This window comes from Hemiscyllium ocellatum, chromosome 47, assembly GCF_020745735.1.
Source record: "Hemiscyllium ocellatum isolate sHemOce1 chromosome 47, sHemOce1.pat.X.cur, whole genome shotgun sequence".
Taxonomy (NCBI): domain Eukaryota; kingdom Metazoa; phylum Chordata; class Chondrichthyes; order Orectolobiformes; family Hemiscylliidae; genus Hemiscyllium; species Hemiscyllium ocellatum.
Window position 1 is genome coordinate 4110645 of NC_083447.1, and position 14585 is coordinate 4125229.

The 14585-nt window shown below is 40.9% G+C and overlaps 1 protein-coding gene across 1 annotated transcript in view; it reads right to left on the minus strand.

Annotated features, from left to right (window-relative positions):
• Nucleotides 1–7197: 7197 nt before the first annotated feature.
• The window catches only part of LOC132836749 (calpain-3-like), a 64761-nt gene continuing 57373 nt past the window's right edge, over nt 7198–14585 (minus strand). Inside the window, exons 19-20 of the mRNA XM_060856181.1 lie at nt 10368–10426; nt 7198–9463 (exon numbers count right to left, since the gene is read on the minus strand). Coding sequence (XP_060712164.1) covers nt 9437–9463; nt 10368–10426 — 86 coding nt within the window. The 3' untranslated portion in view covers nt 7198–9436. The remainder of the gene's footprint in view (nt 9464–10367; nt 10427–14585) is intronic.

The following is a 14585-nucleotide window of genomic DNA, read 5'->3' on the forward strand; positions in this document are numbered from 1 at the left end:
TGCTAAAATTTAGCACCCAAATTCAGCCAGAAATGGATACAATGATTTTTACCCTGCATGTTGTCAATGAACTCAAAAGAAGATTGCTGCTGCCAGAATGTATAACTAGGTTTCACCCTGAGACAGGGCTTGTTCTGATGTAGAGCAGACAATTTGAAGAGAAATAAGAGCAGTATGTCAGTAAAGGACTAAAACATCTTAAAATACTCCCGACTAACACACAAGTGTTGACACTGTGGGCATTATGGAATATTTATGAGTGACAGATGCAGCCCGTGAGACATGCCATTAATTGTTAAGGTTTCAGTGTACTCATTCAACTACGTATTGCTGTTTAAGCACACAGGGATGTAATCAAGTATTGGGGGATCGTAAATTCTAATGACACACCTTCGTGTTTTGCTGAGTTAAACAGACTATATAAAAATAATCCAGGCACAATTTTTAAATTGTTCTTGGGCTACAGGTGAAGCTGGCCAACACATTGCATTCGGATTGGGATTGTAGTAACTCTTCTTGCTTTGTGGCAATTTTATTTTTAGTTTTACAACTGACTGGCTTATTAGGACACATCAGATGACATTAGAATCACATAGAATAGAGCTGGAGTCATGTGGAGGCCCAGAGCAGCTGGTGGGAGGGATTCCCTTCTCCAAGGACATCAATGAATGAGCTGAACGTTTTTCAAAAGTCGAGGTGCTGTTCTTGTTTTACCTTCAACTAATGTGACACTGCTTGATTTACTGAATTCATTTTCACGGTTTATCTCTGTATAATTTGCATTCATGAGGATTCAGTTGCTAGGCTAGTCTCAGACCATCTCCCTGGCAACTGAGTTTGAACCGCACTGTTTACAGGTTGCTGTTACACTTGATACCAAAGCGAGATTCTCAACATACAGCTGTTGTCATCACTAACACTATCTTTTCCACATCTATAACATTTCCTGACTGTGTCCTACCTCAGCTTGCTTGCTGCTAAAACTTTCATTCGTGCCTTTGTTGTTTTGAGATTGGAGATAGTGAGGACTGCAGATGCTGGAAAGTCAGAACTGATAAGGTGTGGAGCTGGAAAAGGCACAGCAGGTCAAGCAGCATCAGAGAAGCAGGAGAGTCAACATTTCAGGTTGGGACCTTTCATCAGGACTCAGGTTCCGACATGAAATGTTGACTCTCCTGCACCTCTGGTGCTGTTTGACCTGCTGCGCTTTATCCAGCTCCACACTTGATCGACTCATCTTGACATTTGACTGTTCTAATCCACTTCTGGATGGCTTCCCACATTCTACCATTCATAGACTTAAGGACATCCAAAACATTGCTGCCCATGTGCTAATTTGCACTCCTGTGCGCTCAGATCTGCATTGGCTTCCAGTCAGCAATGGCTTAATTTTAAACTTTTACCTCCTGTTTACGAATCCCTGGTGGACTCACCCCTTTCCTTTTTCTAACCCATGTCAGCCCCTCAATCCTCATTAATCTCTACAGTCAAGTAAGTCTGGCCTCTTGAGCATTTAACTGCTTTACCATTGGCACCAGATCTTTACTTGCCTACACCATAAATTCTGAAAATCTTTATCCACCTTTCTCCTCCTTTAAGTTACTACTTAAAACCTATCTCTTTTAACCAAGCTATTAGTCGCCCTTATGACACTTTGTGCTCGATGGTAAACTTTATGATTCTGCTATGAAGAAACTTTGTGTTTTATTACATGAATAGGCACTGTATAGATGTACTTTGTTGACATTGTTATTGTTAACTGCGTCATTTCCAGTACTATCTCACCCAGGTCAGATGGCATCTAAAGCCTCACTTCAGGACCAAGGGAAGTGCAGTGCTTATGTTGAGATCTTAAACCTAGAGTTAGTGTGTTCTCTCAGCTGACATAAAAGAACTAACACAAATGTTTCTTAGAAGGGAAAGGTGTGTTCTGCCTGGTGTCCTAGCCAGTGTTTACCCCCCCATTACCAAAAGCATGCTATCTTACCTTCATCGCATTGTGTTTGTGAGATCTTGTTGTGCACAAATTGGCTGTCAAGTTTCCTACATTACAACAGTGACTACTCTTCAAAAATATTTAATTGGCTAAAAAATGTTTTGCAATGACCTGAGTTCAAGAAGGTGCTTTATAAACACCCCTATTTTGGTTATTATATCTATCTTTTCTACACTCTGCTTTTTATCCATGTATCTTCCATTTCTGATTTACACAAGATTATAATTCCTCAGTAGCCCTCCAAACCCTCACCCTCATACGTGGACTTGGACAAATCTACAAACAAGCTGTTTACCATGATGCACATCATGGCTGAAATGATTCCTCAGAGGCCAATATCTCATCACCAAGTCACCCTATACTTACACATGAACATAGTACTGCCTCATACAGGGTCAGGATCACTGACACCCACCCTTTTCTTAAATTTTTTTTTAACTGTCTGACCCTCCTGTTTATATTTTTGTTTTATTTTATTTTTACCCCAACACTACAGCCTAACAGCGGTATTCACCCTTTTTTTCTGCCAGCCAGGGCTCCCTGATTGGACCAGAATTAACAGCTCCAATCAGGAAACTCATACTTTGAGGTCCAGCTGACTGACCTTATTTCAATCACTGCAGTGGCCAAGCCTCATTCTGTCCTCATGTCTCAGAATCCCAGATGTATTGTGGTGTAAAACGATGCCATTTGGCCCATCGTGTCTGCACTGACTCTTCAAATGAGCATCATCACCCAATGCCAATCTCTTACTTTGTCTCCATAACTTTGCAGGATATTTTTATCCAAATAATGTCCTCTTAAAAGCCTCAAATGAACTAATCAACCACACTTCCAGCCAACACATTTCCAGTCCCTAGCTACTCACTGTCCCTCACCTGCAGATTCTTCCTGAAAGGGATCAGTGGCAAATGAGAATGGCTTCTCTTCCAGGGCATGGAGATCTAATATTCATAGGGTCATAGGTTGCAATTTTAGTTCAGCAGGAGGCCACTTGGCCCATCATGTGGTCTTTGGAAGAACTGTCCAATTTAGTCCTGCACCCCATTTCTCCATAACCCTGTGAACCAGCCTTCTTTGGGCTTCAACATGGTTGGAAGTCAGCTAACATGGTATAAATTAGTTATCAGATCTAGAACACACAGATGCCAGCAAGTACAATGTTGGTGCAAATTTTGTCAGATTAATTTCAGAGCCTGGTTATCTCCTTGCTCAAAGTCCTCAAAATCATTTCAGCAGGTGTCCACCGATAGGAACCAGGACTGATTTTACCTGCCCTAGTTCATAGATACAAAGGTTGCATCTGAGTCCAACTAACTCAGCACTGATTGGGGATCAATTCTCTGCTTCATAATGTTTGATTTTAACATAGAACAGTACAGCATAGAGCAGGTTCTCTGCCCTTGATGTTGTGCCAACCTTTTATCCTACCCTACCCTATATACCCTTCATTTTACCATCATTTATGTGCATATCCAAGAGTTGCTTAAATATCCCTAATGTGTCTGACTCTACCACTGCTGACAGTGCATTCCACGCACCCACCACTCTCTGCATAAAGAACCTACCTCTCTCATCTCCCCGAAACGTTCCTCCAACCACCTTAAAACTACGCTTTCTCTTGATAGCCATTTCTGCCCTGGGAAAAAAAGTCTCTGGCTATCCAACCTATCTATGCCTCTCATCATCTTGTACACCTCTACCAAGTCACCTCTCATCCTTCTTCGCTCCAATGAGAAAAGCCCTAGCTCCCTCAACCCTTCTTCATAAGACATGCCCTTCAGTCCAGGCAGTATCCTGGTAAATCTCCTCTCTAGGGCTTCTACATCCTTCCTATAATGAGGTGACCAGAACTGAACACAATATTCCAAGTGTGGTCTAATCAGGGCATTATGGAACTGCAGCACAACCTCGCAGCTCTTAAACTCAATTCCTCTGCGCCTTCTTAACAACCCTTTCAACTTGGATGGCAACTTTGAGTGACCTACTGATGTTCACCCCAAGATCTCTCTGTTTCTCCACACTGCCAAGAATCCTGCCTTTAACCCTGTAATCTACGTTCACATTCGACCTTCCAAAATGAATCAATTTGCACTTTACAAGGTTGAACTCTATCTGCCACTTCTCAGCCCATTTCTGGATCCTGTCAATGTCCCATTGCAATCTACAGCAGCCCTCCACAACTCCACCAACCTTCATGTCATCAGCATACTTACTAACCCACCCTTCCAGTTCCTCATCCAAGTCATTTATATAAATCACAAAGAGCAGAGACCCAGATCCTTGTGGAACACTATTGGTCACTGAGCTCCAGGCTGAACACTTTCCATCTGCTACCACCCTCTGTCTTCTTTGTGCCAGCCAATTCTGTATACAGACATTCACATTTTCCTGTATTCCATGCCTCCTTACTTTCTGGGTGAGCCTACCATGGGGAACCTTAATGAACGTTTGGTAAAATCCATGTACACCACATCCACTGCTCTACCTTCATCAATGTGTTTTGTCACATCCTCAAAAGATTCAATAAGGCTTGTGAGGCATGACCTGCCCCTCAAAGCTATGCTGACTATCTGTAATCAAACAATGCTTTTCCAAATACTCATAAATACTGTCTCTCAGAATCTTCTCCAATAATTTGCCCAGCACCGACGTAAGACTGACTTGGTATGTAAATCCCAGGGTAATCCCTATTTCCTTTCTTGAACGAGGGAATAACAAGGTACACACCATTCAAGTCCTTATGACATTGCAAAGTGCTTCATAACTAATGGCATAATTAGCAAGTTTAGTCTCTGCTGTTACCAATATGAGCAGTAAATTGTGTAGATCAAGATCTCAAAATAATGGATGAACAAATGGCAGATAATTGGCTTCTGAATATTTTGATATAACAAATAACTTGACCAAGAGTGCTTCCTCCTCCTGCAGCACAGTGGCTCAGTGGTGAGCATTGCTGCCTAACAGCACCAGGGACCCAGATTCAATTCCACCCTCAGACAACTGTCTATATTGAGTTTGCATATTCTTCCCATGTCTGCATTGGTTTCCTCTAGTTTCCTTCCACAGTCCAAAGATGTGTAGGTTAGGTGGATTGGCCATGCTAATTTCCCCATAGTATCCAGGGATATATTGGTTAGGCATGGTGAATGCAGGGGGCTGGAAAAGCACAGCAGGTCAGGTAGTATCTCAGGAGCAGGAGAATCAATGTTTTGGGCAAAAGCCCTTCATCAGGAATTTCTCCAGTTCCTCAGATGCTGCATGACCTGCTGTGCTTTTCTAGCACCACACTTTCAACTCTATCTCCAGCATTTGCAGTCCTCATTTTCGCCTATGGTAAATGCAGGGCTCCACGGATAGGGTAGAGGGATGGGGATGGATCTGGGTGGGATACACTTCAGAGGTTCGGTGTGGGCTCGATGGGCTGAATGGCTTGCTTCCACACTGCAGGATATCTGTGATAGTGCTATGTACTTTACATGTATCTGAAATTGACCAGGCTGAATGCCTGAACCGTAGTAGTCAGTCTAGATTATCATAATTCACTGTAAGACTCAGCTACTTGCTAGATAATCTCCATAACGTGCAGACCAGCTATAAATTATAGTTATTAATGTTGACATTTCACAATCTAATTCCAACCAGAATGGAAATATTGACCTTTTGCCTGCTGTGTCAAATGAGATTGTAAAATGTAGTCAGGCAAGTCAGCCAGAGACAACTCTGTACAAAATTACTAGGGGGGTTGCTAAGGAGATTGCTTATTAATGGAGGTTTCACCAAGAGGTCAAGTGAAGAAGAAACTTGCATCACAATTCTTACCACATCCAAAAGCATTTCATAGTCAATTATTTTTTGGAATACAGTCACTTCTTTTGGGGAGGATGGGCATTACAGCACTCAATTGGCATACAGCAAGTTCTCATTAACAGCAATGAGGTAAGTGATCAGATATATTGTTCTGATAAAGATTGAGGGATAAATATTCAGCAGGTCACTGGAAGAACACCCTTAGACTTCTTCCATGAGTAATCTTTTTCATTCAGCTGAAAAGGCTGACTGAATTTCAGGTTAATGTTGCATCCAAAGGTAGCACTACTGCGTGCAACATTCCCTCAATCAAAGTGTTATAGGATTATCATCAACTGCAACTCATAACCATGAGTTGGCCATGCTAAATTGCCCGTAGTGTTAGGTCGGGGTAAATGTAGGGGTATGGGTGGGTTGCGCTTCGGCAGGTTGGTGTGGACTTGTTGGGCTGAAGGGCCTGTTTCCACACTGTAAGTAATCTAATCTAATCTAAAAAAAACTTCCTAACTCAGACTAATTTTTAACCCTCTCTTGGAATTACAGAACATCATTTAAAAATTCAGTTCATTCCATAGTGTGTGCACTGATTATTCAGCCAAGCAGATGTCACTCTCCTATAGGATGTTGAGAAACTTGAAAGGGTTCAGAAAGGATTTACAAGGATTGTTGCCAGGTTGGAGGTTTTGAGCGATAGGGAGAAGCTGAATAAGCTGGGACTGTTCTCCTTGGAGCATTGGAGACTGAGGGGTGATCTTATAGAGGTTTATAAAATCATGAGGGTGGGGGGAGTCCAGAACTACAGGGCATAGGTTTAGGGTGAGAGGGGAAAGGTTTAAAAGGGACCTAAGGGGAACTTTTTCATGCAAAGGGTGGTGCATGTATGGAATGAGCTGCTAGAGGAAGTGGTGGAGGCTGGTACAATTACAACATTTAAAAGGCATCTGGATGGGTAAATGAATAGGAAGGGTTTTGACCGATACGGACCAAGTGCTGGCAAATGGGACTAGATTAATTTAGGACATCTGGTTGGCATGAATGATTTGGAATGAGGGGTCTGTTTCTCTGCTGTACATCTCTAGGACTCTTAAATCACATGAAGACAACACAGTATAAAGAGCCCTTGTGGTGCAGTAGTAGTGTCCCTACCTCTGAGTGAGGAGTCCTGGGTTCAAGTCCCACCTGCTCCACAGGAGCCTTTGAATAGGTTAATTTTTTTTTCAAAAAAGCTATTCCAGAAGAAGTGGGGGTTAGTTAGACAATAAACTCCAGTGAGGTCAGCTTCCTGTTTTTAAAAAGGTGAATGCTGAGATAAGGAGATGTTTTTAAAAAAATTAAAACAAACAAAATCAATTTCTTTAAATGCAATTTTTTATTATATAGTATGTGTTATAATTACAGTGTGCAAAAAAAATCAAACAAATGAACAATTCCAAATGAGCTACAGGTTTTATATTTAAATAAACTCTTAAAACTGCGAGGTGAGAATTGGTTAATTTCCTGTGGTTTTTACTTTAAATTGCTGCCATTTTTAACCCACTAAAATTGTAAGCAGTCATTGGCTATGTGGAAAATAACACATACAGGAAAGTACAAAAACAAAATACTTTGGTTGCTAAAATACTCGGACTGGTCTGCAACATCTGTGCAGAGAAATTGAGTTAACAATTCAGGTTGAGATGATCTTTCATTGGAACATCAAAAGTGTAGCTTTTTATTTTTATTATAGATATTGGGATTTTTAAAAAATTGGGACATGGATGTTGCTAGCAAGACCATCCTTTGTCACCCATCCCTAATTATCCTTGAACTGCGCTACTTCCTCCACCATTTGAAGGCAATTAAAAATTACCACATTAAGGATGGCAGATTTTCCCCTGAAGAACATCAGTGAATCAGATGGGTTTCCATGACAATCAACAACAGTTCCATTTTTACCATTACTGACACAGGCTTTTAATCACCGATTTGTTAAACAAACTTAAACCTGAAACCATGTCCCCAGAGCACCAAAGTAAAACAAAAAACTGCAAATGTAGGAGATCTGAAACAAAAACAGAAATTGTTTGAGAAATTCAGCAGGTCTGGCAATATCTGTGGAGAGAGAGCAGAGTTAGCGCTTCAGGTCTAGTGAACCTTCATCAGTTCTGATGATCTGTTTTCTGCTTTTGTTTCCTCCCTGAGCGTCTATAGATTACTAGCCCAGTGAAATTATTGCTACCCTGTCATCTCCCTACTGGTTCACCCTTAACTGAGAGACTGAAGTGAATAGCAAACACAATAGTGCAGTACATTTTTAAGGTCAGAAACTGTGCAAGAAAACAAATTAAAAGTAAGAAAGATTTGCGCTTTTGTTGTACCTTTCACAACCTAAGGTTTCGCAAAGTGTTTTGAAACTAGTGAGATACTTTTTGAAATGTGGTCACTGTTAAGCAGGAAGTATGACAGTCTGTCAATTTGTGCAACAATGTAATAACGACCAAGTAATGTTTTCCAATAGTGATGATGGTTGGGGTATAAATATTAGCAAGAACACCAGCATGCACTTCCCTGTTCTTTGCTATGAAAGACTTAGGCCATCTACTTAACGTCCCATCCCTAAAACAGCACTTTTGACATTGCAGCTTAATGGACTGGGAATGTCAGTCTGGAGTTTCTGCTCAAATCTCTGGAATGTTAGTTAAATTCACATCTTCAGACTTAGATGAGAAAGACTATGCAACTCGCTGTCTTAACTAACAGGCTGGGGCTGTTTTCCCTGGAGCGTCAGAGGCTGACGGGTGACCTCATAGAGGTTTATAAAATTATGAGGGGCATGGATAGGATAAATAGACAAAGTCTTTTCCCTGGGTTGGGGGAATCCAGAACTACATGGAATGAGCTGCCAGAGGAAGCAGTGGAGTCTAGTACAATTGCAACATTTATAAGGCATTTGGAGGGGTATATGAATAGGAAGGGTTGGAGGGATATGGGCCGGGTGCTGGCAGGTGGGACTAGATTGTGTTGAGATATCTGGTCAGCATGGACGAGTTGGACTGAAGGCTTTGTTTCCGTGCTGTACATCTCTATGACTCTATCACTAACTTCCAGTTAACTGATCACCTATCTGTATAAATGCAACATATTGTCAACTGGCAGCAAGTTGGAGTTCTGAGAAGACATTTCAAGGATTGAGTCATCAATACAGGGAAAAGATGAGTAAATGACTTTGAGTGCTCCTGACAGTGCTGGAATTTCTTGTGGTAAGTGTCTCAATGAGCTATCTACAGAAACACATCAGAAATCAATGAGGATTTTAAAAAATTCATTCATGTGATGAGGACGTCGCTGGCTAGGCTAGCATTTATTATCCATCTCTAATTGCCAGAGTATAATTAAGAAGCAACTATATTGCTGTGGGTCTGGAGTCACATGTCAGATAGCAAGTTTCCTTCCCTAAAGGACACTGGGAAACAGATGGATTTTCTAACAATTAACAATGGATTCATGGAGGATTTGTCATCGATTTGATGTTATAACCAGGAAGTCTGAGTCTGAATGGTTGCCACCAGACTCTCAAGAGCCAAAGCTATTCTGAACCATCTTGAGTGAGAGCTCCTTTTCCAGCTGAGTGACTATACAGGTTGTAAAATCCTAGCTGTACATAGTCATCTGGAGCCACTAGAGGGAAAAGAACAGAAAAAAGTGTATTTAAAGGAAACTAAATTGGGAAATGATAATTCTATCTTAGTGCATACAATGACAGCAACTCGTGGAGATGCTAACAACTCATTAAAAGAAAAGTTACATCAAGAACAATATTTGCATCTACAATTTAGTGAAACCGTACAAGAAATGTCTTGGGAATATAATCAGTCAAAAATGACACTGTAACAAATGACATGCAAGTTTAATTGCACATAGTAAATTGGCTAGTTTTGATTTGAATCTTGTTGAAGAGCAACATATTTCAGGAGTGTTTTGCCATGTACTCATTTATACTTGCTATTAACATCAAGCATTCATTGGTAGGGATCCAATCTCTGTAAACAAAATGGGTTTTTTTGCCAAAGCCTTGTACCTTTTGTGACCTAACTTGGAGCTTAGGAGCTGATAGTTCTATATTACTTTCCTCGTTATAGTGCTTCAACCAATCCAAGTCAACTTGCCAACCAATCAGCACTCTTTTCTCCTATAGTATAAACTGATGTGATATTTTGAACTTTTGCACTCTTGCGTTTGTCCTGAAGAGATACAAGACATAAACCTCAGCAACATTTTCTCCTGTCAGTAAAATCCAGGTTAGGTATCACCAAAGCCTTTGCTCTAGTGAAATGCAAACCAGCTTCATAAGTTGTTGGGTTACATTTCCCTGGAGCAAGAGCATTCAAGTGCAGTTGGTGTAACGTGATTTGGGCAAGGAAATGAGGAGCAAGTCAGACCATGGTGAGCAGAGGGAAGACCATCAGGGCTCAAGCCAAGATGTTGTTATTGGCAGTGAGAAATTATATCTACATTTTGCTCAAGAATTCAATCTTCAAAAAGTGCATCTTAAAGTTACTGGTGAATAAGTCTCCTTGTTTACCTCTTTATAGGTGATATTAATCACTCCTGTTCCAAACTTGTCCATAGTTTTGAATGATCCTAGAATGGAATAAAAGAAAATCTTTAACCGATGTTCACAATTGATTTGAGATTTAAAAGAATATTTGCAATTACTTAAAGGGTCTTGGAATGTATGTGCGATGTTTTCAATTGTGGGGAAGAACACAACTAGAGACATCAATATGATTTACTCACCAAAACTTTCAATAGGAACTTACCCGAAGAGTGGTAAGAATGTGGATCTTGGGACCAGAAGAGCATGGTTGAAGCAAATAGTGCAGCTGCATTTAGGGGCAGCTAAAGTAACATATAAGGGAAAAGGGAATAGAGATTTAGAATAAATGTTGATGAGGCAAGATGGGAGGAGGCTTGAGTACAGCAAAAACACTGGCATGGACTGGTTAGACCAAAACAACCGTGCCATATTTCCTATGGAACATACAAAATAGGAGTAGATCACTTGGTACCTTGAACTTGCTCTGCTATTCAGTAACATTGTTGTTATTGATTGATTAATCCGCACTGCCACTAAGCTTTCACCCCTTGCTTTGCTCTGTGCTAAAACTAAACTCTGTTTCCAGAAACTTTTGATGAAGAGACTCCTGAAGACTTGTGACCCTCTGAAGAAAAGAAACCTCATCTCTGACTCAAATGAGCAAGCCTGTAACTTTAAACAGTGACCCCTCATTCTAGGTACTCCCACAAGAGGAAACTCCAGCTGATACAAGTAGAGTCTATTCCAACTTTTCTTCATAAGACAACCAACCCATTCCAGGTATTAGTCTCGCAAACCTACTCTGAACTGCTTCCAACACATCTGCATCATTTCTTTAATAAGAAGATCCACGCTGTACACAGTATTCCAGATGAAGTCTTACCAAGGCCTGGTATAACTGTAAAACGTTCCATATGACATTCTACTCTCTGTAAATTTAACGTCACCTAATGCGTGGCTGCTCATATCTTAACTAACACCAAGCTCTGTTCACTAACACTTCTGTGTTTGCTGACTCAGGCGTTCCTGGTCAAGCCACATCTCAATTTAAAAAGTCTCATCCTGGTTTTCAAATCATTCATTGCCTTGTCCCACATTAAATCTAATTTCTTCCAGCCCCACAACTTTCCAAGATATTCCCATTCAACTGCTTCTCAATTTGATCCTTGATTTGAAATGGGGGTTCTGGTCTGGGTCAGGGAGGTATAGCAATCTGGAGTAATCAGATTAGACATGATCTTAGTGAATGGCAGAGCTGGCTCAGGGGCCAAAGTGGCCTTCATATTCCATTTTGTAAGTTCCACTGGATTATGGAGGATTTATGATACTGTCCACTCAGCCCAAACAATCCATGTCAGTGTTTAAGCTTCACTCAAGCCTCTTCTCATCTTTCCTCATTGACCTCCAGGTCTGAGCTTTTGGATATCTGACCTAGTATCTCCTTATGTGGCTCAGTGTCATATTGTTTTATAAGGCTCCTGTGAAATAACCTTGCAGATTTTATTGTGTTAAGAGCACTATGCATATCTTGTTGCCTTTGTCACCTATTCCTTAACTAACTCCTTCCTAAGATCATGCAACTATTTGTGCTTTTAAAACTCAAATGGCAATGATGTAATCAATGTATCACAACCCTCCATCTTTTCTCCCTTATATGCTGTTAGCTTCCTCTTAAAATACATCTGTACTATTTGCTTCAAGCACATTCTTGTGGTCATCAGTTCCACATTCTCACCATTCTTTGGGTAAAAAAGTTATTTCTAAAATTTCCTATTGGATTTCTTGATGACGATCTCATATTGATCATCTCTAGTTACGTTCTGCATGCCTTTTTTTTAATTGCCTTCAGATACCTTGTGGGCGGCATGGTGGCACAGTGGTTAGCACTGCTGCCTCACAGCGCCAGAGACCCGGGTTCAATTCCCGACTCAGGCGACTGACTGTGTGGAGTTTGCACATTCTCTGTGTCTGCGTGGGTTTTCTCCGGGTGCTCCGGTTTCCTCCCACAGTCCAAAGATGTGCAGGTCAGGTGAATTGGCCATGCTAAATTGCCCATAGTGTTAGGTAAGGGGCAAATGTAGGGGTATGGGTGGGTTGCGCTTTGGCGGGTCGGTGTGGACTTGTTGGGCCGAAGGGCCTGTTTCCACACTGTAAGTAATCTAATCTAAAAAAAACCTGAGTCCCAAGCTCTGGAATTCCATTCCTGACACCTCTCTATCTCAATTTCCTACTCAAAACCTACCTTTAGAACTGAGCTTTTGGATCAGGATTAGAGTGGCGCTGGAAAAGCGAAAATCGAAAGCCCTTCAACAGGAAGGGATTTTGCCTGAAACGTCGATTTTCCTGCTTCTCAGATGCTGCCTGACGTGCTGTGCTTTTCCAGCATCACTCTAATCCGACTCTAATCTCTAGCATCTGCAGTACCCACTTCCACCTAGCTGAGCTTTTGGATGTCTGATCTAGTATCTCCTTATGTGGCTCAGTGTCATGTTGTTTTATAATGCTCCTGTGAGGTAACCTTGCAGATTTTATTGTGTTAAGAGCACTATGCATATCTTGTTGCCTTTGTCACCTACTCCCTAGCTAACTCCTTCCTAAGACCATGCAACCATTTGTGCTTTTAAAACTCAGATGGCAACATTGTAATCAACTTCATTTATTTTATCTCCTCTTCACTTCCTAACCTTGGTGGTATCCTTCACTGAAGGCCTTGACCCTACACTGTCATTTAAAATAAACATTCTTTCTATGCAACAGAACCAGTATTGGCAAGGTAGAGAACTATGTGCAGCATCTGATCTGACCAGTCTGTGGCCTCTCTAGGCGTGTTCACGGTACCTTTTGTCTGACTGATGATCTTTCGTATGAAATTGTTGTTCATTTGGATCAAAGAGCCTTAATTACTGAAGAGTGATGTAATGTTAGATTAATATGAAATAGCATGGCTTCGGAGCAGAAAAAAAAAACAAAAAAATTAAACAACATTCACAAACCTGTACCAAAAGCACACTGCATTTTCTTTAGCAATATTGTTTTCCAGCTGAATCAAGACTCCTTTCTTTCCTTTCAGATGGATGTAAAAAAATCACTCAGCATGTTTTGAAAGACCACAGGAGCTTTCCTGAGTCTCCTGGTCAATATTTATTACTCCAACCATCACCACATTTTAAGAAAGATTTGAGTATCATCAAGAGGCTGCAGAGGGAAATAGCAGAATGGTTCCAGGGATGGCAAGGTTTCTGGTACGGAGTTAGACTTGAAAAACTGGGATTGTTCTATGTGGAGAAAGAGATTTGGTTGGAGTGTACAAGATTGTGACAGGATTAGAGCTCTTTCCATTAGCTGATTGTAGACCAGATTTAATATTCTGGGCAAAAGATACAGGGAAAATATGAGGAAAAATCTTTTTATGCAGTGAGTGGAATGACCTAGGATACTCTGCCCATGGAGAGTTGAAAGCTGAAACAACGATTTCAAAACGGATTTAGATGGACTCTTGAAGAAAATAAGTTTTCTGGGCTACAGGGATCAAGTGAGGGAATGGGACTAACTGAATTGGTCCACAGGGACCTTGTATGAACTAAATGGGACGAATATCCTCCACCTTTAGTGGAACAGATTACTTGGTCATTTAGCTCAGGCTTGATTGTGGGGGTTTTCTGTGTCCAAGTTGGTTACTATGTCTCCTACAACAGTAAATACACTTGGAAAAAAAACTTAACTGGCTACAAAAGATGCTATAGAAATGTACGTATCGTTTTCTAGCCCACACAAAAACATTCACAAGTTTTCAATGCAATAGAGATTGAGGGCTGGAGGCAGAAGATATATAAATGTCGTGATTCTGTTGTCATGTCAGAAACTCAGGACCCTTCCCAGGTCACACCCTTTGAAATGGAATTTAAACTTTGGTGAAAACACACCTTTAAAAAGACAGGACCATAAACAGGTTGTAACACTCCTTCTACAGACTTCTTCCCTGAGATAATAATGCGTGAGTAATGAAAGGGTGGAGGATTGGATCCTCACTGATTGTTTCTCAGCACATGCCTATCTGTGGAACTGTGCCAAATGCACAGCACAACAGTCCAGTGGTTATGAAGCTGGGTTAACAACTTAAAAGTCAAGTTCAAATTCCATTGGGTCAAAATTGCAAAAACAAATAAGTCAGTTCAGAAGAATCATATTCTCTCTCTCTCTCTC